The sequence below is a fragment of the Homalodisca vitripennis genome, chromosome 5 (genome assembly GCF_021130785.1).
Source record: "Homalodisca vitripennis isolate AUS2020 chromosome 5, UT_GWSS_2.1, whole genome shotgun sequence".
NCBI lineage: Eukaryota > Metazoa > Arthropoda > Insecta > Hemiptera > Cicadellidae > Homalodisca > Homalodisca vitripennis.
Genome location: NC_060211.1, coordinates 92,462,533 through 92,490,190, shown reverse-complemented (window position 1 = coordinate 92,490,190; position 27,658 = coordinate 92,462,533). Strand labels below are relative to the sequence as shown.

The following is a 27,658-nucleotide window of genomic DNA, read 5'->3' as shown; positions in this document are numbered from 1 at the left end:
AATGAAAAAGAATTACAGGTTTTCACACGACATTTAAGTTGCAACTAATTACCTGGTATTAAATTGGAGAGTGGATTTGAGAATAACTGCATGAGTACAAAGTCTATTTTAGTAACCAACAGTTTTAAATTTTTTACATTTACTTATAAAAACTCTTTTAAGCTTTTAAATCTACTTTCCCAGATATGAGTTCTGGCTTCAAACGGACAGATGGTTGTTAAATATATCATGGTACTAGATATGTTTTTGTTATCTCTTAATAGTGTGAAAGGTAAATCTATAAGTAACAATATCTGAACAAGAACCAAATTTGAAGTGATAACTTTGATATTATTAGTTGCACCTGAGAATCGTGTGGATAATGTGTGCCTTGGTCCGGGGGATTATTTCATTTAATTCTGAAGTCCAACACTAGGGCTGAGCCACGTAACTTTGATTGTTACCGTTCAAATATTAATTACCTAAGCTACCTGAGGCTCACTCCACAGAGGGCAGTCCGAGCACTCACTTTTTTCGTGCCTCAATTCATAACATTGGATGAGTAATCAATTTTTGTATAACTATTAAAATCAAAGGTAATACTTCCTAGTTTTATAATTTAGAATGCCATCATTCTGAGCAAAGTTTTAGCTGTGGAGAGGTCTCCATACAACATACCAATATAATTACGAAGGAGTATGGTGCACAACATAGTAATAAATAACCTTCACAAGGATTAAGGAAACGATCGATTTTTTTCCTTGATAAAATATCCAAGGAAGATAAAATCATGAACCATTCTGCTTATATAAGAGGTTCTCCACTTGTGCAGGCTTTTCAGGGCATCTGTTACAGCTAACATGTATACTCCTACATCTTGTCTAAAGTGACTTTTATATCAACTAACTCAGTCCACATCCTTTAGGCAGGTATGACTGTTTTCCTTTCTTTGAGGGAGACTACCTGGTTGTGATGACTGAATGGTAGGACTCTTCTGGTAAGCCCTTTTACTCCATATGTTAACTAGCAAGCACACATTCCAGGTAAATCATATAATTCTGTATTGTATCATTTAGTGAACAGGACAAAAAATATTTATGACTAATGAAGTGGCTCTGTGTGTCTTTTTGGACAAGGGAGAAGATCTGAAATGAGACACTGCATGTTGAACAAACAGAGCTCATTTGAAGAGCACATCAAGACAGGACTATCAATAAGGGCAAATGGACTTTGATACAATGCAATTGTGTTATAGGCAGGTCTTTGAAAATAAGCGAAGACTATTGTATTGTCTGTACATCTCTGTACTCATGCCTGTATTAGTACTTGAATCTGATGCCTGGTAGTAGAAAATGGAGATTAAGGTGGTGGTGATTAATCTGGCCATCATTGGATCTTTCTCAATTGCTCCAGGTTCTGCTTTGGAAAGCTGTCTTTTACTTGCTCCGTTGAATATCTTGGTACGGGCTAACAACAAGAGTGCAGAACACTGTTTAACCTTTTACTAGTACATCGTACTTAGCACGGTAATTCAGAATATGTTAGGTTATATCCTTTAGGTTAGTGTTACCCAAAGAGCCTTGGTCCGAAAAAATCAACTTCGTCTACTGTAAAGTTCAAATACAATATTACTGGCTCTAATATTAATTAATAATTTACTTATTAGACAAGTAAACATTTTCATTTTCAGAAAGCAAATTTATATTTTTATTTATTCTAATTTTCAGTGTTTGAAATAGTATCGGTTCTCTCTTAAAAGGCCCAATTGATTTCTTATAAAGAACATTTATTTCATATTGAACTGTCATAACTTAATCAACTTTTATTCTTAGTTCAATAAATGAAATCCAATATTAAAATGTACAAAAAATTGTATTATAACAAAAAAGAATATACACTGTACATTAACAATAGTTAAGTTACATGATTTCATGATGTACTAGTCGATATCTTCTAGATTCTTGTTCTTGTATTCTTTCATTGCTACCTGAAACAAAAATATACACATAAATGAATTTAAGCCATGGTTTTGTACTATAAACACTTAACAGTTACCCACATATTAAAAAAATTGCGATCCAGTGAATTATGAACTCTTTGTGAAGAGTCTCTCTATGGATCAGGATATAAAAAGTCAATAGGACACCAATGCCTTGAACCATCAGGACCCTTCTTATAGTCCTTGATTTTCTATCACTTGATCCTGTAAGATTTCCAGGTTATCTTCACTGTCATGCAAAAATAATCAGAGAAAGAAACTGCCAAAGAAACTGCTATTTTAGAGTCAAAATAAAACAAAGGAAAATAGAGTTAACTGTTCATTCCACTTCCAAAAAATAGAATAAAATGACAAGTTAGCTCTGTTAGAAACAGTACAAATCTTTTAAGAGAAACAATTCAATATACGATTTTAGTTCAATAATCATATAGTTTAAATACGATTTAATATAACTTAATTACTCAAGAAAACAGTAATTTACAGAATAACCTATACAAACATAAACTTCTTAATTATTTCTTGGAAGAAGAAAATAGTAGTCAAAGATGAAGTTATAAAGTTATGAAGTTTATAAACAAGGCAATCTTGGACCATGAAAATCTGGTGTCTGCCATAACTGTCCAATTCTCCTCTATAGCTGCCAATATTGATTATGGACAAGTAAAGTCATTTTGATTACCTTCCACCAGTGGATGGTTTATCAGCTAGGTTACTTGATGGCGGTTTTGGCATTGAAGAAAGTACGGTTATTGACATTACATGTATTAAGCAAACAAACTCAATTCTTTGGGTGTAGAATAAACGTGTTAGCTTATCATTATTGTGTAAATACAAACATCCAATTGTCCTTTCACAGAGTGGTTCAATGGAACAGAGAAATATAATTGTAATTATAAGTTGGTTTCCAGTAAACAATATACAGAAACTAAACACAAGACACAAGTATCTCTTCTCTGAAAAGCTTACTTAAAATCAACAGTACATCAGGAAATAAATGGCAAAATGAAAAAAGCTTTAATCAAAAAAGAAGCTCAACTCTCAAAGAGTGTTTGAGGCACAGATTTTTTTTATTATTGACAATGTCTGACCTAGATGAATTTTATTGCTAAGGAAATGTGCCATTTTACACCACACCAACTACAGCTGTGAGTGTCCTTGCTATTGCCAAAAGAACATCAGCTGGCTGCATTAAAAGAAAAAGTAATATTTTACACAATTATCTCAATCAGAAACGTTAAACACATTGATTGATAAGAGTAAGAGACTTTTACCGCCATTTAGATATCGAGCCTAACCAATTATTTACCTACTTTTTTCTATAAATGACAAAGAAAGACAGAATAGATATGTATATCCATATATTATGCTATACTTATATATTAGCAGTTTCGAGTCAAATAAATATTAATTATCATTACAAATTATTATGTTCAAGTGATTACAAATTTCTACTACCTTTGCCCATTCCTTCTCTAATATGATCTTGTGGCAAACTTGATGTACAATGTTTTTGGTAGGAGATTACTCCTTGTCCATGAAATGGCAGACATCTTAGATTAATTATAGGTTGAATTGGTAGAACATAACTCCTAATTTCCATTTTATAAATTTCTATACTTTTTGCATGTTAATACTAAAATATGTTTTACCACCTGTAAAATACTAATGATAAACATATTTCCAAACAGTACATTTTTTTAATGTAAATTATTAATCCTGAAGGTAAGAACAACTAAAATGTGGGAGTGAAATGTTTCATATCATAAAAAATTAGAGAGGTTATGCAACTGGATTATTTGACCCACTGTACATCAAATTAGCAATAAAACTGCTATATATACAGAAAATTGCATTTCTCCCAACCTTAAACTTGGAGGTTGTTTCGTCACAGAGTTTCTCAAGGTCCTTGAGACCTCGCTGCAGTACATCGATGGCTCGAGGACCACTCGTCTGGATCCTCAGATGCATCTTCTGCTCGGCCGGGTGTGGTACTGTGTAGCCACAGAACATTACATCCTCACTGAAACATTGTCATTACTATCAGTCCTCATGACTTTCCAAAATATTATTTAATTTTGTTAAAGGAAATTGAGATTAAAATAGCAAACCCATCCATCTCCTTTTTATTCATAGTATAGATGATTGTGGAGATGTTTTGACATAATCCACACTGTAGTTATGCAACAACAAAGGAGCTCTATTTTATGTTTTTTTTTAAGCATTAATAGTTTATTATACACTGAGAACACCTTATCTACGGTTCAAATGGTTGTTCTCAACAGACTTGTGTATAGTCCTTCGTGCCACTCAATTTTAATCATCTTAGAAAAAGTTTTTTTTTTTCATTTAAATGCTGACTTCAAATGCATTGTTGTTACATTTCTTTGTTTCAGGAATTAAGAAGAGGTGCTTAAATAATTTGTATGAATTTTGTCATTTTTGGAAGTAACAGTGTTGCCAACGGAGACAATATGCGTTATTAGAGCAAAGAGCGCTATTCTTGCACTGCTTGAGATAAGCCAATAACCAAAGACAGTGCTTCACCATCAAAAATTACTGGATATTTCAAGTAAAAATAACAAGCTCTCAGAATTATACTGCACTATGAGAGTGATTGCAATCTTTGAAATCTACCTAACACTTGTACTTTTATGGAGTTGAGCTGAAAAAAGCTAGATATGGGCTGCATATAATAAATCCTAAAAACAAAACTAAGGCAATGTGGAGTGTAATTAAAGATGAACTAGGTCTTGTATGAATAAAATCAGGTAAATTTACATTAAATTAAATATTAATGATAGGGACATAGATGACCCTATATTTATAGCTAAACTCTTTAATAATCAATATACAAATATAGTAGAGATATTAAAAGTTCCAAAAGTTCTTGCCACATTACCCCTTCACATTATGTTATATATGAACAAGATGACATTGAGCTGCAATTTTTTCACCTACTAACAAAACTGAGATCAAAAATATAATTTTAAATCTGAGCAACAGTAGTTCAAGTGGATTGGGTGATATCTCTAATAAATACTAAAATGGTCTGTTGATACAATCACTGATGTACTAAGTGGACTTGTAAATAGGTGCTTATGTGAAGGAATGTTTCCTGATCTATTAAAAGTTATCAGAAATTCACCAAATACATAAAAAGGATTCACCTAGTGAAATAAATAATTATAGACCAATTGCTCTTCAAAACAGTTATATTTGGGTCAATCCATTTCAAATCACCCAGGTCACATTTAGAGATATACAGCATTGAATTTCAGTTAAAAGCACTACCCTTTTTCTCGCTTGTGCGGTACCAAGTTAGCAAACAAGGGCTAACAAATAAGGAATATAATGTTTTGAGCATTAAATATAAGTTTATTGTTAACATAATGATTTAAACAAGCCCTTGTATTCAATGCTGTATATCTCTAAATGTAGTTAAGTCTCAGTCATAATTTTTTTATGAGATATTCCTATTTGTATAAAGAACATTTAAAGTTTTCATTTATTTTCATTCAGTCCCTTTTTAGTTATTAACCCTAGAAAATTGACATTATTAGGCTTTCTGCCATTTTTGAAAAGCTCTATAAAAAAAAGGAGAGCATTCTCAGGGCTAAAACTTTCTCAGTAGATAGTTATATTAGTTTTCAACAAAATAAAATATTAGTAGTGAGTCTCTTTTCTTTCTTAAAATTTTATGGTCTTAAAAAGTAACAATTGATGATTTTCTTCCGAGATTTTGCAGAACAAGTTTGACTGACTTTCTTGCACAAAAGAAACATTATTATAATGTCAAATTGAAGTTAACTTTATGCTGAACACACTGGTTTTTTGATTATTCTGATATCTTTAAAAATAGCTTGGCAATTAAACTTTTCGCAAACCGCGTATTTTATTAAAATCCGCCATTTTAAAAATGGCCGCCAGGAAAAAACTATGGCTTGTAAAATTTTTTCAAATAGTGTTTTGTGATTGTCTACCCATAGGGAACTCATAATAAAAAAATAGGCAAATTAAAAATGTTGAGCAACAAATTTTATTTTTATTGGGTGATTTGAAATGGATGACCCATTTCAAAAACCTATTAAAACATTTTCCAAAGTAGACTTTGAAAATTTTTTAAATCTATGTAATAACAAATTATGTAAAGAGCAGTATGGTTTTAGAAAAAATGTTAGTACACATCAGCTGTTCTCTTTTGTACACAGTACCATTGAGGATGAGTCGTTACACTGCAGGTGTTTTCTGTGACTTATCTAAGGCTTTTGACTGTGTAAACCATACACTGTTGCTGACAAAGTTAAGAAGAATGGGTGTCAAAGGTACAGGTCTTACACTATTACATTCTTAGTTATTTAATTTTATACAGAGGGCAGAGTTATTACTAATATATCAGGAAAATATTGTTCTAATTGGGCTAATGTAACACATGGTGTACCCCAAGGGTCAATCTTAAGCCCAATAATTATTTATTGTCTATGTCTATGATCTGCTAAATTACCTCCCTAAAGAAGTTTGTAGCCTCTTTCTATATGCAGATGATACAACTGCTCTAATTAAATGAAAAATGTTAAATGTCTTAAAACTTGACACCAAAGAGTGACACCAAAATGACTTGATTGCAGATTTGGTTGCCCTAGCTTTCTTCGGGCGACCTTCATTTTTTTCTACCCACTCAGTGCTTTGGATTTTCATTGCAGGGTCATACTGATAAACCCAGGACTCATCAGCAGTGATTACACTCTTCCACCAATCCCTATCTTCTTCAACGAACCGCTTCCACTCAAGGCAAACATCGACACGGTTTTGTTTTTGTTCAGGTGTGAGTAAACGAGGAATCCAACGAGCACACACTCTAGACATGTTAAGATTGTCTTTTAAAATTGTGTGAGCACTACCTACCGATATGTCAAGGAGTTCAGCAATCTGTCTGACGGTCAGACGTCGGTCGGTTTTGATCATTGCCGCTGCTGTATTGATGATTTCCTCAGTGAGAGCAGTAACTGGGGCACCATCTCCTCCCTGCAACTCTGGGTCCTCTCTTCCCTCCTTAAAATCTTTGAACCAGCGAAAACAGGAAGCACGAGACATTGCGTCATCCCCAAAAGCTTGCTTTTTGTCTTCATAAGTGTTAGTCGCAGTTTTGTTGAGTCTAACACAAAACTTAATCGCATATCGTTGTTCACGCAAACTGGACATGATAAAACGTTGGAGGCGGCACTTACCAAGCTGATGTTCAAATGAGCACTGATGGCTTTGTGATAGAGATAAAGCAATTCAATGTCTGTTGGTAAACAATAGGGTCCAAAGGTATTGGAAAAACCTGGCTTCATGTCTTATCAGAGCAGTATGGGGAAATCCCGGGCCCAATCTCAGTCTTTATTGAACAACCCTCGTATATATATTTTTGAAATACATAAATTAGTACAAAAGAATCCTGATCAATTTTAAAATACAAATTTAATCATAGATATCACACAAGAAATTGTAATTTATTTCAATATCCGACACATAAACTAAAAAAATTTGAAACTAGTCCACTTTATCTAGGTTTGAAATTGTATAATATTCCACAGTCATATAAAAAACTTCCCCTATCTAAATTTACTATTGCACAATAATTATTTGTCTATTGTATATTGCAAAGTCAAGCTTCTACTCCCACTTTTTTAAAAGATCTCGTTTAGAAGTTCAAGTTTTATAAACATTCTGTAAATAACAAGAGATTCTGTCAAACTTGTGATGCTGAAAACAGGTAAAAAAGTTAAGTAGGATTTTATATATTAACATAATGCTATATTAACACTATGTTTTGAATTTATTTATTTTAGTAGACAAATTGAATATTAAAGTACTATGTAGCAGATATTATATTAACTTTCGTTCTTAGTTAAATATAAAGATACGGTAATGGAAATGCTAAACTTACTAATTCGTAATGATGGAGACCAAGCAGTTGCCCAGCGTATGATTCTCATCGTTGAAAACAAATGTACGAGACTTATCACCAGAATGTTCATCTCCTGCCAACTGATAAAATTAATTTTTACAATTTACTATAATAAATAAGGAAAATATAACATTACAGGCCTACTATTAAACACAAACAAAAACCATTGTACATTTTACAAAAACCATTTGATTTCAGGGTTCTAAGAACAAATATTTCCACCAAATAATTAAAAAGGAAAAAAAGTACATTTTATTAGCCTATTGTAATCCCACAATACTTTCTGTTATATTACAGTATGTATGGGAGAAAAATAAACCCATATAAACTGTAAATACAGACTTAAGCTGAAACACTGGATCACCGAATCATGTATATTGGAATAGGGTAATTAGTTAAGTATTAGTATCGATTTTTTTTCATCACAATAGAAAAGATAAAGACATTTAGGGAGATACAAGGACTAACCAGGAAGTAGATTATGTTGTGATATAAACCGTGTTTTTTAAGTAAGAACCATTTTGTTGTAGGCACTAGTAGTTCATGCGCATATTGTAACGAGCACATGCGTTGTGTACTGGCATGCCTCGGGAACAACTGTGCTCAGTTTCAGCTCTATAGCTAACCTGTAATGGTTGTGCAACATTCTAAGAAATCAAAAAGAAGAACTTCTTTCCTGTCCCAAAACAATTGCCATAATTTTCCACGCCGTCAATGTTTGCATATACAATACATAGGTTTTTAGTGGGGGAGTGGGTGCCCCCACTCTATAGACTGTAAATTGGTTTCACAATTCATGTGTTTTAGCCATTCTCGTCTCCTGTAATGAACGATCAATCAGCGAGTTAAAATCTTTTTCATAAGTGTCCATAAATGTCAATGAAGCAGTCATACCCTGATTTGTATGTTAAAACATTTTTGATACCCATCTTATACAAAATTTATGTAGCCTAACTTCTGCTTAACAATTTTGTGTAACAAGCTCCTTGAAATTTGAGGAAAACAAAGTGAGAGTACTGGTATTGTGAATTGGCAGTCTTCTTTAATCTTCTCGCTGACTTTAGAGACAATTTCATTGGTCACAATACTTGTCCGTCCACTTTGTTCGTCATAATGCGCACATTAGTTTGACCAATTTTAAACCTAATGCACTACTGACGCATTCACCTTCAGTAGTCACATCATTCCCATATAATTCACAGAGTTGGCAATAAATCTCAATTGGTTTATTGTGCTTAGCCAATAACAGCCATATTACTGACTGCATTTCATAACTCGCGCGATTTTCAATTGCGTCACACGTTTTAAACTACTATTGTAAACAAAAAGAGGGTAATAATGTCAAACAAGAAGCAACAGTAACCTCACACTAGCACGGCTGGATAGCCACTAAATGGAGAAATACAGTGACATCAAAATAAATGGCTGCGATAGTCCCACCTCTAGTGACTACAGAGCGAAACGTAATCTACTTTCTAGATAGCCTTCTAATATCATTACTTCCTTTCACATCAGATAGTGTATGTTAAGTGAATTCCAAAATATTGGTAATATAATCCATTATCGGTGGTATACAATAATTTTAATTTTATGTAATCAATATTGTCGGCTAATAGATTTGAAAAATATTCCTAAGCTATAAAAATAATCTAAACCGTCTGACCTCTTTCATATGGATTTTTAAATTTGCTAAATATTATAAATGTTACAGTTGTTATATTTTTTTACTCAACATTTAGTTGTAGATGGAGCTTATATTGGTACTGATAACTTACTTACATTAAAACATTTAACCAATATTTAACACAAAAGTGTTGTGATGTGTCTGAAGAAGATATCTTTGATATCGTAAGGCCTCACAAAATAATAAAAGTGTTAAATATTGGTTTAATGTTTTAATGTAAGTAAGTCAACATTTAGTGTTTGCATAATTAACTCTGCACGTCTCGTGAGGCACATGTAACAATTACACAGTTTCAAAATTTAAATAAAAGTTATTAAATTAAATTGCCTGTTGGCTTTTTGGTTGTAAAGTATACATAAATAAACCATCCATTTCTTAATATTTTTACAACTTGTAATATATGTACAACCTAGGTAACTTATTGAGTAGATTTATTCCTGTAAACAGTACATATGATAAGTTTTGTAATGTTATGAACATGAGTAGCATTTCTCAAATTAAATACATTTAATATTTCTGGGAGTCTGATAGTGAGGAAGTAGAAAAGTAAAAAAGGATAAGAGACAGTGCATAGCATAAGGATCTCTGGGCATAGCTAGAAGCCTAGAGAAGAGAAGATTATGAATCCCTTTTTATTTGTCTCCTACAACAAACAGGAAATACTCCAGTCTTTCCTGTATCAGGTGAGAATAATTGAATACTACCATATGTAATGATTATGATACAACTTCGACCAGGCCATATGAGCTGCTTGTTCAGGTTTCAAAATCTTAGAAAAGTACTAACAGTATAAGCTTCTTCAATAAGTATACCCCTCTCCCCTGGCTCTGTTTATCTAGACTTCTGTTGTGTATACTATAATTCTTTCTTTTCAGTTAAGCAAACAATATTTTGTATTTTAAAATAATTATAACCAAGTGAATAGAAGCACTACAGTGCACTACTAATAATCTTATTAATAATTTATAATATTTATCCAGGAATGAAATTGTTCTTACTAACAATATACATTTGCCCACTCACTCACAGTATGGGAAAAAATCCTGTTTCCTTCACTATCTTTCCATTGTCAGAAACAAACTTCAAACAAAGAAGTATATCAATTTTACGAGTAAAATACAGAATCTGCACATTATGCACATTAGTTACCACATAAATGACCAAGCCGATTTTAGACCATGCCAATTATAGGAGATATATCAATTTTACAGGCTAATTACTCACATTAATGATACACCATTCCTTGAAATAAGTGGAATTCCGTTAGTACCAATTTAAGACGGTTGCATTTTGCTTGTATGAAATCATATTCTGTGACCAATAATGTTAAGTTTGGGCTAACACTAATGGCTGCTCCTTGATTGCATGATATCATATTCTGTGACTAATAATGTCAAGTTACCGAAGTTAACACCAACATGGTACGGCTGCTCTTTATTGCATGAAATCATATTCTGTTACCAATAATGTTAAGTTAGTCCCAACATGTAATGGCTGCATCTTGATTAGATTAAATCATATTATGTGACCGATAATGTCAAGTTACTGCCAGCATGTAATGGCTGCTCCTTGATTGCATGAAATCATATTCTGTGACCAATAATGTCAAATTAGAGCCAACATGTAATGACTTCTCCTCATTGCCTAAAATCATATTCTGTGACCAATAATGTTATGTTAGCACCAACATTGAATAGCTGCTTCTTGATTGCATGAAATCATTTCTACAGCCAATAATATGAAGTTTATGTCAAGATGTAATGGCTACTTCTTGATTGCATGAAATCATTTCTACGGCCAATAATATCAAGTTTATGTCAACATGTAATGGCTGCTTCTTGATTGCATGAACTCATACTCTGTGACCAATAATGTTGTCAGCACCAAAACTTAATTGGCTGCTCCATAATTGTATGAAATCATATTCTATTCAATAGTGTCAAATTCGGGTCAACATGTAATGGCTGTCTTGAACAAGAGCCTAAGGTTGTAGGTGGCAAGTACAAATACAAAACCTACAGATGATGGGAGGTTTAACTTTTGTTCGCATTCGTGTAACGGTAATCATTTCTTGGATATTTCTTATTGTACCTTGAATATAAACAGGTTTCCTATGCTTTTAAGAAATAAAATGTCATTCTTTTATATTCTTATTTCAAGAATTAAATGTTTATTGGTGTTGAATGTTCTGGGTACACTAAAACAACAATAAAATGTATATTATAAAGAATACTGGCAGAAGAGAAAAACTGCTAATGTACATTGTACAGTATTCATGTTTTTCAGTAGCATACTTAGTCTGTAAAAGTGATAAAGCTGTAATAATAAGTGTGGCTTAAGAATGAGGGATGTGTAGTAGGCCTATAGTAGACTATCACTGTATGCAGTTTTTCAAAATAGGCTCGCATGTTTTTTATGTACAAAAAGTAGGCGTGGCATAAGAGTATCGGTTGTAATACAGTTTAGTAGACTATGACAAGAATTTGTATGCAAAGTTTTGTCAAATTTGGCTTGTACGTTTTTTAGATACAGGACCATCCATAAGTTTTTCAGTACTTAGCCTGTAAAATTTATATAGCTCCGATAATAGGCTAAGAATGAGGGTTATAATATGGTATAGTAGAATATGATTAAAACCGGTTTATGCAGTTATATAAAAATCGGCTTGTTTGTATTAGAAGTACGGGAGCATACATAACTTATAAATTTAGTATTTGGTCCATAAAATCAATATAGCTCTGAAAAAGGTGCAGTCTAAGAATAAGGGTTGTGATTTAAGGAGACCATGTGTAGTTAGTTTATGTGTATGCAGTTTTATGAAAATCACCTTGTACGTTTTGAAGATACAGAAGCATCGTTGGCTATTATTATAATATAAATAGATTTTGATAATTTAACACCTATATTGGAACTCTATTAAGTAAGTTAGGCTCTGTAAATTGTTTTGCATTAGTAGTATTTATCTTCACGTAATAGAATTAATATAAACTTTGTACAAGATTACTTCAAAAAATAGGTTAGGATTCAGTTAGGAACAAGGTTAGAATATGTGTTCTTTCCGTCGATAAAATCCATGGGCAGTTTCATATTTGCTAATGTAGTAAACTACCTCTAACATATGTACGCAAAGTTTCATCAACATCAGCTCAAGGTACGAAATCATCCATAACTTTCAATTTCAGTACTTTATATGATATAGTACAAACAGGTGAGACCTAAGAATGAGTTATTGTAAAATAAAGTAGACTGTAAAATACAATTTACTTTAAGTTTGTCCTATTAAATGGAATACTTACCTCCGATATAGTATCCATAGCTGTCTAATTATTCCTACAGGTTGCTAATTAAGTTATTATTTTCTTGAGCAGTGAGCAGTATATGGTTGTGCAAGTAAATCATCAATTTAACTATACACAAATCTCAAAGCATAACAAGTACTGAAGTAAGTGAAAACTGAAGAGAAAAGAAAAATACCGTACTCAGTACAACTCTATTCTTTGTTTACAATTTAAAAATCTAGTAAAAACACAGTAAAAATAGCACATGTGTTTGGCACTATGACATAACCATTACATTACAATACATAATACAAACACATGAAAAAGTAAACAACTTTATAAACGTATTGCATAGGCTTAGAATTTTACTCATGCAGTTAGTCTCAAAAGATCTCAATTATTTTTTAAGTTTACAGTTTAAAACGACAATATAAGAAGATGATGCATTACATGCACGTGATAGTTTTAAAATCAGTTATTATCTAGACGTTGCATGGACCATTCAAGAAACTCAAACGATTTACATATCACAGAATAGTTAGTATTCACTAAAGGAATTCTCATAACTCATGCCAAATCTAATATCTTTGATAAAATATCCATTAAAAATAGATTAAAGAGCCCAAAATCTTTTTTATTAGATACTGACTTATCTAGAAGATAGTCATTATAGCAGCTAAAGCTTATATCAGTAGGGCTTTAGTTCATTGTAAAAATGCATCAAAAACTCAGAACAAAATCAATTGCCAATTAAATGTTCCAGCATGAACTCCGTCTCCAAATCAATAGCAATCAAAATAGAAAATACAATTGTATTATATAAAAAATCAAGTTATACATAGTTATGTTTAAGTACATGTTAAAACTTCTGCTGTAGCTGATGCCTTGTGGGAAAGCTGCCAAGTGAGAGGGAGTGAGAATTGTTTATGACCAATGTAGCAAGCGGGGAATGACCACATGAACGGCTTCTCAAAAATATCAATAATTCATTTGAAACCGGTAGTTTTCTATCTCACACGTGAAAGCATTCTAGAAAAAACAACACTCTCAATCCAAGCAATTTTTATTTTGAAAATCCATATCGCTTTTTGGCGTTGAGAATAAGATGACGCTGCTGATGTATTGGAGAGGTGGGTGGGAACATGTGCTTATCGTCTGTGAGGAAAACTTCGAACCTTGTTTTTCCATAACTGATCCAGCAATGTTCCATGAGCACACACTCAAGGTTTCTTAATATATAGATAAATATTAACACTACTAGTGAATTACAAAACAAATTCCAATCGTTTTGTGAAGTTGCCTAACGATTGAACCCTCGATTCTGAAAGATCTCGCATAATTTAATTAATATCGGAATTTGTTTTCTAATTCACTAGTGGTATTAATTGAAAATATTTCCAATGCTCCAAGACTCTTCATTATATAATATGTTAACTGCATGTTTTTCCTCCTATCGATCATCCGCAGAAGAGTCTATGTGACACTCATTGTACCATCAACCTACAATTTGTGGCATTTTAATTCAAAATATTCAAGAGAACACATTTCAAACTTCAAAGCGATATTTTTATATCGACAAAGAAAGATTTTTAAAATATGCAGTTAGGTGAAAGAGTGGTAAAAGGACAATATTTATTTTCAATGTCTGTTTTGGAAAATTGGAATGAATCGAAATTTGATTTGTAGTATCTACTCTTCCAGTTTATGGAAACCTAAGGAACAGATTAGTCCATTTCGTGTGTGATGCCGGGATGTAGTAACGGTACATTTGTGTTGGGTGTACTCTTTTTGTAGAAATCTTTTGAAAAGTTGTATATTTTTAATTGTAGAATTCAGAATTTACTGTGAAGGGGTTAGATCCGAGGACTGATTTTCCTAAACAAGACCTCGCGCACAGAGTGTCCAGAGATAACTATATCTTGAAATAGCTAATACAATATCATCTCAACTTTTCTGAAGCCTCCTCTTATGATCTGTCTGGTACAAATATATATATTACGATACCACCCACATTATTTCGGAAATCGGTTTGCAATAGTTTTTTTTGTATATGTTCTGATTAATGATCTCAGGAAAGACTTAGGGATCCATATAGTTGCTTATTGTCTCTTTAAGTAAGGGCTTATAGATTGACAATTAGTTTTAAATAACTCTATGAAATGTATAAACAGTAATTATATATGTGATATTGGCTGAGCTTTATATATATATATATATATATATATATATATATATATATATATATATATATATATATATATATATATATATAAAACTCCTCAATGAAAACCTATGACACTATTTAAATAAACATAATAATTTAAAATTTAATATATTATATTGTTTCTATTTTTATAATAGTTCGTAGTGATTCTCTAATGTGAGTGAGCGTAAAGCCAATCATAGAATATGATTTTGAAATTACTTAACTGTGAATAAAACTTAAAAAAATATTAAAAAAATAATTACAATATTGCAGCTAATAATTATTTACGAAGTATACACTGGAGTCTCTAGACAAACTTTATTGATTGCAATAGCACAAATACATAATGTGTGATCAATGAAAAATTAGATCAAGACGACCGTTTCGAATTATCGTTGATTATATAGTACTAAGCTTAAAATCACTAAAGTGTGGTAAGTCATCGTAAATTATTTTCATCCAACAAGGCAATAATAACATGATAGCAAGAATGAACAGACTTCAGAGATGCTTCGGGCATGTACGAGTGGTGCGGCCCCTCTTCACGGTCCCGCAGCAGCAAAGTAATTAGGATTCGATATAATTTATAAATATTAAACATAGTGTTTATAGCAACAACTTATACGAACAACAGTCTAGTTTGATAATGGTGTCAATACATATACCAACATAGCCTACACAGTATACCTGTCGTTATATACCGTTATACCGTATATCAGTTTTACATTTTATTTTACAACATATTTACACTCATCTATCTATGTCTATCCTGAATTTAAATGGGTTACGGCTTAAATTATGCCCAGCACTACAGACTAAAGATTTTGCGCCTGCTACCAGGCCCTACAGCATCTAAGCTAATTATTATATAGTAAATAAACATTATTTACATATTAGTAAACAATATACTGTTGTTTACTACGGAAAGTTATTTACTGTTATATCAGCTTAAATTATGCCCAGCACTAAAAACAAAAGATTTTGCGCCTGCTACCAGGCCCCACAACATCTAAGCTAATTATTATATAGTAAATAAACATTATTCACATATTAGTAAATAATATACTGTTGTTTACTACGGAAAGTTATTTACTGTTATATTCAGTACATATATGAAGGTACATCTTATAGGCTTAACTTTTTAAAACCACAAGCACAATTTTTCAAAGTATAATCCTAATAGTACAGCAGTCAAAACAGTAACTTAACAACAAATCACAGTTTTGTTGTATATAGTTTCACACAAATAGTTAAAATTCTAGTACTGATTACACATTTGAAATTTACTTATAGATTAAATAGCCCATATTTAATTTAAATTATTTGAAGTGAAGAGATTGACTAATATAAATTACTGAAATTTAGTTTTGGATTTGATCTCAAGAACTGGTGACGGAAGACACCGTTCATCAATTACCTTCAAGTAAGTGATAAACTGCTTGTTTCATGATTTATCAACAGTTATATTGCTTGTGTTTTATTATTTTCAGGCACATTAATACCTGGCTCATATATTCTATATTTTCTTTAATGGGAGCAAAATCCCATTTTACACTTCTTCAAATTTTTTTAGCCATAGCCTAACAGCTATATATCTTATGCCCTCATATCAGGTTGAAAATTACAAAATGTGTTCCAGTTGGAACAAGGGTAAAGAAAACAACCAAATTTGTAAAATATAACTAGTACACTAGAAGTATTAGTGATTAAAATAAACAATAGCAAATGTTTTAATTAGTGAGTGGACTTGGGTCCTAAACCTTGGAATACTAAGAAAGCCTACTTTAAGCTATCTATAAATTAGATAAAAACTAAATATAGTTCAGCACATTAACCCTAAATCTGTCACATTGACACTCATGGTTACATTATTGAGATATGTCACATTGACATTTGATCCCTTAGTTTTTATGTAATAGCTTAGTAACAATTTTGTGAATGGAAAGTACTATTACTTTGATACTAATTGAAAGAAGAGGTTCCGTAATTCAAAGATTTCACCCACCGAGATGTAATATAGGCCTAGGTGTAAAGTTCATAGTCAATATAATAATTAAAAAAGGGGTATTCCACATTCAAATTTTCCTGCTAGCTTAGGCAATAAAAAGTTAGTAATACTTATAGTAGTAAAAGTAGCTGTTACTTTCAGCTGTTACCTTACATTTTTTAATACACGAATACCAATGATGGAAATAAAATGTTCGTTTTCATCCACGCAAATAAAGCATACAACAGTAATTTTAAGAATATTCAACAAAGAATTACAGTACGCGCGCTGAAGGTACGGCTCCGAGTCAACCAAGCGGACTATGGCGGGGGACGGGTGGATTGCCCGATATAACAACTGTTCTGCAGACATCCGCCAATGTTTGGCCCGCTGCAGTCTGAATATTTATTGTCCCTGTTCTCAGAATTCTTTATACATTAGTGTTTCGTATTCATTCATCTGTCATAAAATTAGTGTATAAACAATACACCCCAAAACAGTTTCTATTCAAATATAATACAATGAAATTCAACATAATTTCATTAAAGTTTAAACTTTTAGTTTATCACAGATCACCACTATGGCCTAGTGTTTTTTTTTGTTTTTTTTTTTTTTCAGAAATAAACTATTGCAAAGTGATTCAATGTTAAACTTTCAAATGGTATTGCCGTGTTGCATTTACGTGAATGGGCCATAAACTGTAGGGCAGCGGTGTCAGTGATACATTCCACTTCAGACTAAGTTACGGCTAACCTAAACTATGTATCTGAAAAAAGTTAAATCTAAAATTAACTTCAGTTCATTCAGAAAAACTTTTCCGCTGGTGGAAGTTTCCTGACCAAATAATAAAAACAATCCTCACATACAAACTTTTTTGTATCACAATTTTGGCACAGTTAATTTTAAAATATATCTTATTGAAGAAAAGTAATAAAACATTGAAACTTAATACATCCATTAGCATTGGCGTAAACAGGAAAATAGATCTGCGAAGTTTCAGAATTTTATTTGTACAGGAAGTTGGTCTAACCATAAGTTGATTGTCGAGCGAGAATTAAACATTGCCGTCCGTGAGGATCATGGGAGAGTCAATGTTTTTATTTGGTTAGTAGGGCAACGACAGGGCCGAACCTTCAGCGCGCGTACTGTACAAGAAATATTTTTATTTAACAAAATTATGCAATCATATAGTTTACCTCGAAGCTATGTAAGCTTGTGGAAGTTAAAAATATCTAAACTAAATTCCAATTTACACACGAATGTTCATGTAGCCTATCTGCATAAAATTCTATTGTCGGTACTCATATTGCTGTTCAAAAATTAATTGTTTTAAAAATACAAAACAACAAAATTTATACTTGCACTACACCAAAAGAACACAAAGAATCGATCCTTCTAGTAAAGTTATGAACTACTTAAACTTTATACAGTATTTTACAAATGCTATAGAACATAATATAACCGATGGTGTTGCAGCATGGTATACATGTATGTACGAAGAGGTATTTTTATTGTTTCATCAGGTACTCTAGTAACCTAGGTGTCTCTGATGTTGAAACTTAACGTCTTCATCGCTGACTTTTTGTAGATCTCTTAAGATAGTCATAGACTTCAGATTCCATGAGTTAATTAATAACAGTTTCAGATTTCACATGCTGCACTAAACAAAAGGTGAAGTGGAGCTAATATCAATATTTGCTTATCTGATCACCTGTGTATACGAACGTCAAAAATATCTGTATAAAGTCCTAACATTTGTGTAAATGAACGGTCACAAATGGTTTTAAATTAATTATAAAATGTAAGCGAAACTTACATTCGTATTATACCGATATGATTTGATTTTGCCAATAAAGTTGTGAACTATTACAAACTATTATTGGTACTAGTTTATACTATTTTACAAATACCACACATCGTATAATTGGTAGTGTTGTAATTTAAGTTAATTTGTTGTTGATTAAGCATTCCATTGTTATTTTTACGATCATTACTTGCACGTTTACATTTCTTTTACTTTCCTTTTTTCTTTTTCTTTTGAGATGAAAAAATACGAAAATCTAGCACAATATATGCACTGTTTATACTCATCACTATCAAAATATGTTAATTTTATCATTATATCCTAAACAATTTTTATTTATCAAAAAAGAAACAACTAGATATAAGTCACTATACATTATAGATAAACATGTGTGCATTTGTTAGGCAAACAATATTTTATACACATAAAAAGAAATCCTCTTAACTTCTAAAAATATTATTTATTAAGAAAGAACTGCCCTTTTTAATGATTTAAATTTCATTCTCACAAAATGAAAATTTCTTTCTATACTAAGAGCTTTCATGTAAATATCTGTATTATTTTACCCCTTGCAACTTAGCAGCTGGCACTAAGTAAGCAACTACTTTATAAGGTGCTAAAGTCAAGTAATGAGATTTATCGGTAATTTTTATGTGTATTATTTGGGATAGTTTATTTTATTGGGAATACTAAACTAGATCCTACTCTAGATATCAAATATTTTTTTGTGTTAAAGCCTTGTTTAATTGTGTATTATAAGGGAAGGTGACAACAACCAGTATGAGGCACTGGGCTCTGTTAAGTTGAACCCTCTTAAGTGAACCAAGAGGGGCTCAAAATGAGTTGCTGGACAGATGGAAGGTTAATGAGAAAAACTAACGGATTCAGATGATTTTAAAACATTTTTTTATGAGGTGAGGAACAAAAAAAAGTACTGGTGTGTAGACTCCTTAGTTTTGTGGGACTAAATACATCATATGAAACCCAAAAAATACATATAATGATGTACATGGATTTGGAAAATAATTATTACTGTCATTTCATATTTTGTCATGTACATTGTCCCACCTTCATTGAACTACTCTGCAAATTGGTATCTTGTTTAGGAATCATCTCTCGTCTTTGAAAACAGTTTTTTAAATAAAGATGGACAGTCTGTAGTACTTAAAAAAAGTTCTGGTTTTTTTAGGTTGTTACGTAAAAGCACAGTTTATTCCTTTGTCAACCTTTTTCCTATAATTGGATAGATTCAGATTTGCTTTGCTAGTGATACATTGCACATCCTGCATTTAACATTTTTATATAAACTTACATGAAACAGATTCATGTTTACTGTTACATACATTCAGTAGCTATTTTTGCTGGTTATTAATAGTAGTTTTCATACTGAGTGGCCGGGCTCCTGTGGGTTTTGGAGCTGCATAAAAATTGGCGTAAAAAATGGCTGTGACCTAAATTATTTTGAATTAACTTGTATTAAACATTTTATTACCAAGCAACATTATATATTCTCTCTTATCTGTTATGTGAATACAGTAATTATTCCTGTCTTATAACCTGATTTTGTATCTTGGTGTTTCTAGTTTAAATGTTAAGGGTGATATTATAATGTTGTATTTTACATCTAAAAATGTTATACAAATTTTAAAAATCTAATTTTCAGCATGGATATGTTCAACAGAGTAGTTTAGTCTATTTGATGACCCAAAAAGTGTGAATTATAATTTCTAGGTGAGATATGTATGACACCTGGCTATATGTACTGTTATTTTTTGATAATTAAAATTGACAATTTGATTTGAAACACCACACCTAATGCTGAAACGCTGGTCTGTTTGTATAAGCTGGAAGTGAAACTTCCATGACTTTGTTTCTATAAATTAGAATTGATACATGAGTAAGTAATTGATTTGAGTGATTGGATATAATTAATTTAGGGAATGTATTTATTCAAAAATAAAAAAAAAGATTTAATTGGGGGGTTTTGACTTGTTGCTTTGTGTGGCATAGTTTTAAATGCTCAGCTATTACATTACGTAAGGTGGGAGCCATGAACAGACCATCTGGTGTCACTGAGCTATCTGTGTCTGGATCATGGCCCTGTGGTAACCAGGTGAATGTTATTGCTACATCCTTCTCGCCATTGGACTTAGAATTTATAGGTCAAGTTTTTGTTGACAAATTTTTTTTTTTCAAGCTATCATCTGTCTGTAATTTTATTTTATGGAGTAAATAATGTTTTTTTCAAACAACTACACAACTACTTATTGTTAAACTTTACTAACAAGTTTTTTCACTTTGCAATTAATGTCATAGAAACTTGACATTTGGAATGTTTGTGTTTATGAAAAATATTTTAAACTTCCAAGTGTTAAAATATAATAGAACATTTTTGGATTTAAAATCTCCCTCCATGATATTCTTACAAAAATATTTTTCTAAAAAGTCTTGACTGGTAGAAGCATAGTAAAGACTTGAAGTTGAAGCCTTACACTATCGTTTTAAAGGACAATCTTTATATATCCATTTTTAGTGGTTTTTATGTGGATATACTTATAGGAACAAAAATAAGATCCTTCTCGTTATATTTTTCATAAGGTCATATTTAATTTTAAATCCCATGTAGGCCAAAGAAAATGTTTTTCTTATTTGCTCTGTAAAGCTGGAAAAGTGATAGACTCACTGATTTATTAGTTTGGAACTTCCAGAGGTTAGGAAAAAGTTTAAATTTCAAACATAAATTGACTTTTGGCTGAAACCACTGGACAAATTCAGCTATTTTACACTTTCATTTTAAGAGCGCTCTTTATAGAGCTAAATTTGCTTATTTTCTTGTAAGAATTAAGTAGACTACATGTAAAACTTCTAAAATTTCAATAGTTCTAGAATACTTGACTAGAATTACAACAAATTTTGTTTGAACTGTCTATTTTATAGACAATACTCAAAATCCCCCAAAATGCAGCTATAGGAAAATGTTTGGGGTTGCAAGTTTTTAACATTATTTATTGATATTAGTTTATTGATGTAAATGGATGGAGATAAACCCTTGGCCCCTAAACATCTGAATGAATAGCCCTAACATCATAATTTAGTTACATCCCATTGGGGATCTGGAGGCAAAACCCTCATTATGAAAAATCCTAGTTACGGAAATATAAAGCTACATTAGACTGAAGTAGTAATTTAATTTATCTACTTACAATTAATTGTTGCAGAAAACTGAAACTAGTGTTTTATAAGTGTCTAAAAAGATAATAGTCAAAATATAGACTGTTTATACAGAATGAAGACACTAACCATGCTATATATATATATATATATATATATATATATATATATATATATATATATATAATGGTCCAGTAACTGTAACATTTTTATGTTTCTATACTCCCTAATTTTCCCCAAGGAAACTTTTTTTAACATTAAAAAAGCCCAAAAATGACCCACTTTCGGGGGATGAAGTGACTTTTGACAAATTTTTAAATGTAGACATAGTTTGTGTGATATCATTTTAAAAGTCTCAATACGCTGAAAACTATTGTGAAAATTAACGTGAACTATCTTGAACTATATTAAAAACTTTAAATAAAAAGAGTCTTAAAATTGAGTATTTTGTTAATCTTGCTATGTTATGGTAGAATACCCCTTTTTCTAAACTTCTTACTGAGGCATTTTTAATGAAATGTGTTGTAGGAAAACATAATTGATTCTTCTAAATTTGAAACAAAAAATACTCAAACTTAAAGATTACTACAGAACTTAAAACTGCAAATTTTTAAATAGTAATGTATCTTTTTAAAATAAATATTTGTTTTACAATTTTGTTCAGCATTAATCAGTTATGCAAGGATTAGTTTGGTATGTGGCAGATTTGTTTGTCATATCACATAGCTGAGATCCTTTGTTCCTCGCTGACGGTTGATTGTAATGGTTTATTACATAACCAGTTACTAATTGATTGATGACTCACTCATCCTTGCTTGTTTGATGTGTAGTTATCTGATTGTTCAGTTGAGCATTGTACTTTTCCAAGCATTTTTTTTGTTTGTTAGTTCACTATTCGTGTACACCTACTACAGTTTTGTATATTTAATCAATTTTCACAATTTATATATTTTGAAGATTTGTAGAATTCTAAAGGTTTTTGTACTGACATATATAGTAGTTATTTGTTGTATTACGTATTTAGCTTACACAATATTATTTTTATTATATTAAATAAAAGTAGTTATAAAATGTTCTTATTCATAATTTTTAATAATATGATTAATTATTGTGTCTTCATAAGTTTTTTAAAAATTTGTTTTGGTCTTGTTTCAGTTTTGAAGAACTATATTTAATTACTTAATTTACAAATCTATATAATTAATGCAATTAATTTATGTTTTCTTAGTAGCTCTTTAGCATTGACAGTTGTAATGAAAGTACATTCATTTAAACTAACACAGTAAATGAAAAATAAAATAAAAATATATATAGAACTTATACACTTTATACATGCATTGTCTCAATAATTATTAATGTATAGACAAATTGTTTTAATTCTTTAATTTTTTATTATTGTTACGTAAAGATGTTTATACCTTTTCCAATATCTCCATATTTTTATGAGTAGAATTAAAAAAATGTAGTCATAATTTTCCAGTTACAGGTTTTTGTTGATTTAATAATATTGTAATTTTTAAGTAATTTTGAGAATAAAAACCTAATCCTAATAATATTATAAATGTGAAAGTGCCTTTATTTGTTTGTTTTGTTTTCACGTGTAAACTAACTGATTGCAGTAACATTTTACATGGACATTCTTGCACTTTGTGGGATAAATAAAAGGCCTATTCTTAATTGTAACCTTAATTGTAAACGCCATTTTAGATTTCAGCGATTAGGTACAGTAAGTACTAATCTACCTTAGAAAATGTCCTAAGATATAAGAAGGTTAGAATTTTACTCTGAAGACTCCCTTTGAAGCAGTTGACTATGCTTGATGAAATTTCACTGGACTTTTTTTTTATCTAATGTACTAATTCTAGCTCTAAATGTATTAAAATATTTAAAAACTGTTATTATAAATGTAAAGAATTGTATAAATCCCTTCTTGGTTATCTTTTGACAGAAATAGGCTACTTTGATCTGTGTAAAAAAGTTTTTGATCTAAAAAAAATCAACTATGAAACAAAATATACTAAGAACGAAGGAAATTATAATGGCCATAATTATAAAATTTTTGACATATTTTCTTGATCATGGCAACAAGACAAACTCAACATTGGGGTAAAAAATATAATTAACTCGAACCAGCAGTGGTCATAAACGTGCAAAGCAACTAACTGCTATGCAGATATAACAGAAAGTGTAGTCTAACTTTTACTAGACATTTAAAGACTGTTATGAAACCTATCTAAGTTGTCTTGACAAAAGTAGGCTTCTCAGAGCTGTGTATGTATATATATTTTCTTGATCGGGAGAAGAAGGCAAACTCAACATTGGTGTCGGAAATATAATTCACTCAAACTAGAAGTGCTCATACAGATGCAAAATCCTGTGAAATTGCATGCGAAGCGGTGAGTAACTGGTAGTATATTTAAAATACTGTAAAACTAATTTGAATATTCAATTGAAAGCTTGTATTTGAGTAACATTATAACCAAAATGTATTAATCATTTGGTTAATTAATGAAGGGGGTGAGGAAATTATAAGGGGCTCTGACTGTCAACTTATGTAAAAAGTCACAGAGTAATATTCAGTGCTTTGTTAATTTATAAACTGGTCACTTTATTCATGTGAGAGTGACTTTTCATGTTATTGTGTGCGTATTTGCAATGCCACGTAAATGGATACTTTTTGCTATGCGTTTCGTGAGTTGACTTTTAAATCACAAAGATTAAATTTCCTTAACGTTCCTTTAATGGAACGTTTTTTAACTGGAATTTTTTAAATTAATCGTTCAACTCCCCCTTAAGGCAGTTGAATAAATAATTTTGAGATCAAACTTAAAAATTTAGAAAATGAAAGAAACCATAAAGCCAACAAATATAAGGATTATGTAAATAACCTGCTGACAGCATATATTGATTTTGGCTTCATCCTGTCTTCAAAAATTAGTTCCTTCATTCTTACTCGGATATTTCTCACAAAAGTAGAGGGATGTGAGTGACAACATATAGAACATTTCACATTAAAATATTTTAACTGTGGAATAAAGATATCATAGGAAATGGAATGGCTGTCTATTGCTGAACCCAGAAAAGAAAAATATTCAAGAAAATCCTTTACAACCACCTTTTAATGTACCAAATCCAGATGAACTATAAATTGGTACAAAATTTAAATTTAATGAAAAATGACTTTATTGAAGAGACATAGTTGGGGCTATCAAACCCCCTCTACCGCTCAACCTTATTGTACACAGTAAATTATTATTAACTTATACTTTAGGTAATTCTAAGCAATATATGGGTCAACCTCGATTTTTCTCATATTACAATATAATGTTCCAATAGTCAATTAGAAAAGGAAATGACTAGAATTTCTTGCCGGAAAGCAGTTATAGGGAGCAGGCAACTCATATTGCAATATAATGTTCCAGTAGTCAATTAGAAAAGGAAATGACTAGAATTTCTTGCTGGAAAGCAGTTATAGGGAGCAGGCAACCGCGAGAATTACCTATTAATGATCAGGGGCACTGACGTGATCTGGGCTTCAAATTTGGAACTACTCGAGTTAATTTTTTTTCTAAAAGAGCAAGCAGCGCGAAGCGCTGCGCAGCGGGCAAGCATCGTGCGTGATCTTCGTCTATACTGAATTGATTCAGGCCAAAGGAATGACACAGATTCCTTTACCAAATTTTTACGGAGATTTTGTATTGGGCGGATTATATTGGTTTACTTTGCTTTCCAGCATGTAATTATGTGTTTAAAATTGTTTTACATACATTACCTACATTATATTGTAATATGTAATAACAATTTATCAGAAATTTTTAATAAAAAAAGGATCACGCACGATGCCTGCCCGCTGCGCAGCGCTTTGCGCTGCTTGCTCTTTTACAAAAAAAAATTAACTCGAGTAGTTCCAAATTTGAAGTCCAGATAACGTCAGTGCCCCTGATCACTAATAGGTAACTCTAAGCAATATATGACCGTCTGGCGGTTGCCTGCTCTCTATAACTGCTTTCCGGCAAGAAATTCTAGTCATTTCCTCTTCTAATTGACTATTGGAACATTATATTGTAATATGAGAAAAATCGAGGATGACCCATATATTGCTTAGAATTACCATACTTTAAATAGAAAATAACAAAATTACTTAACCTATACAAAATTAAATGAACTTAAAGTAAAAATCTATATATTTAATTAAATTCAAAACTTAAAGTACAAAAGAAAAACTATATATTTTAATAAATGTAAGAAAAATTCAAAATAAAGAAAAAAATCAAAGACAAATTCAATCACTGCAACACACCGATTAACCAAATGACCTCAACAAGCAGCACCACCTGTCACCCCTACAGGCCCCCCAGCAGTCCTTCCCCCCCCCCCCAAATCGTGCATGGTCCTCAGTACATTTAATATCATCAGTGCAATTTAATAACCTAGACATGTTAATTTCAAATCATTAAATTCAAATTAAAAAAAGTTTATTTTATATCATATCATGTACGTTCCTATCTCAATGATTTTTTTAAATATTAGAATCTTAACTTAAATTGCAATTTTTGTTATTTGTTTTATAAGAACATCAGGGCAGATAAGAGAAACACAATGTTTAGACAAATTTTTATATGGTATATTAAGTTTGTATTCAAGAAACTATATCTTTATTATATAGTGATTGATCACTTTTTAATGTAATTAAATTAATAAGGTAAGTAAAAACATGAATAAAATATCTGAAATCACTATTCCCAGATTAAAAATATAATTATTTTCCTATGTATATCCATGGTGCTGTTTGGTTTATACAAAAGTTTGTGAAAAGACAAGAAGCAAGATGACATTGACCATATACTATCACTGCTCATTAGACTCATGTAGAAAGTTGTGTGGAAGGTCATCTTTTTAATGAGCTTTACTAACAGTACACCAACGTTGTGGCTTTAATGAGTTCCTCTGGAAGTTAGGGGACAGACCCTACAATTAAAATCTCTTAACCCTTAATAGGACGTGTAGTGTACAAATACCCTGTAAATACTATTTCGAATGCAGCAGACACGCCGCTGCATCTCCACCCCTACCTTCCTTCCTTATCTACCCCTTACTACTTAACACACTTCTGGGGGGAGGAGCCAGTTTGCTGCATTGTACTGGGTTGTTTGGGTGGTTTATTAGCCGTGTTGTCTTTTGTACGTCCCTTATGTGCAAGTTTTTGTGCGGAAATTTGTACGCTGTATGCTCTACATCGGTATTGTTTTCACAAATATTTTAAATACTGTTTTTGGCCCAAAATGGTATTTGTGTTATTAAAACAGTGAAATAATTTTGGCCTTTATGGGAAAATGTAAATATACTAACCAAATTGATATCTTATTTATTTAGTCCTTTTTAGTTGCTTGGGTACGTTGGACAGCTAAGAACGTAAACGCTTGAGTACTTTACTTGATAGTGTGGAGAAAAAAATTCAGGAAGAAGTAAGAGCTTATGAACTGAATAGAGAGCTTTTGCATAGACAATTATTTGCATATTGTGAAGATGCTTGTCCTAGCATTGAAAATGTTCAGGAAGAATGCAATAGAATGCAAAGGATCAGATCAGTCAGGAGATGA

The 27,658-nt window shown here is 31.4% G+C and overlaps 2 protein-coding genes across 2 annotated transcripts in view; one reads left to right on the top strand and one right to left on the bottom strand.

Annotated features, from left to right (window-relative positions):
• Positions 1–1,832: 1,832 nt before the first annotated feature.
• On the bottom strand, positions 1,833–13,209 carry LOC124362517 (probable DNA-directed RNA polymerases I and III subunit RPAC2). The gene is made up of 4 exons (XM_046817093.1): positions 12,909–13,209; positions 7,908–8,008; positions 3,842–3,998; positions 1,833–1,966 (listed from the first exon to the last, which is right to left on the bottom strand). Exons 1-4 carry the CDS (start codon positions 12,924–12,926, stop codon positions 1,919–1,921), a joined length of 324 nt encoding a protein of 107 aa, XP_046673049.1. The 5' UTR covers positions 12,927–13,209; the 3' UTR covers positions 1,833–1,918.
• A 3,287-nt stretch (positions 13,210–16,496) lies between these two features.
• LOC124362516 (eukaryotic translation initiation factor 4 gamma 2) overlaps positions 16,497–27,658 on the top strand; it is a 92,685-nt gene continuing 81,523 nt past the window's right edge. The window contains exon 1 of the mRNA XM_046817092.1: positions 16,497–16,519. The gene's annotated coding sequence lies outside the window, so the exon portion shown is untranslated. The remainder of the gene's footprint in view (positions 16,520–27,658) is intronic.

Excerpts from the sequence above, each read along its gene's own strand:
- LOC124362517 (XM_046817093.1), bottom strand. Across the intron at positions 3,999-7,907 it reads GTCTCCATCATTACGAATTA|TGAGGATGTAATGTTCTGTG; the intron begins GTAAGTTTAGCA and ends ACAATGTTTCAG. Across the intron at positions 1,967-3,841 it reads AAACAACCTCCAAGTTTAAG|GTAGCAATGAAAGAATACAA; the intron begins GTTGGGAGAAAT and ends TTTTTGTTTCAG.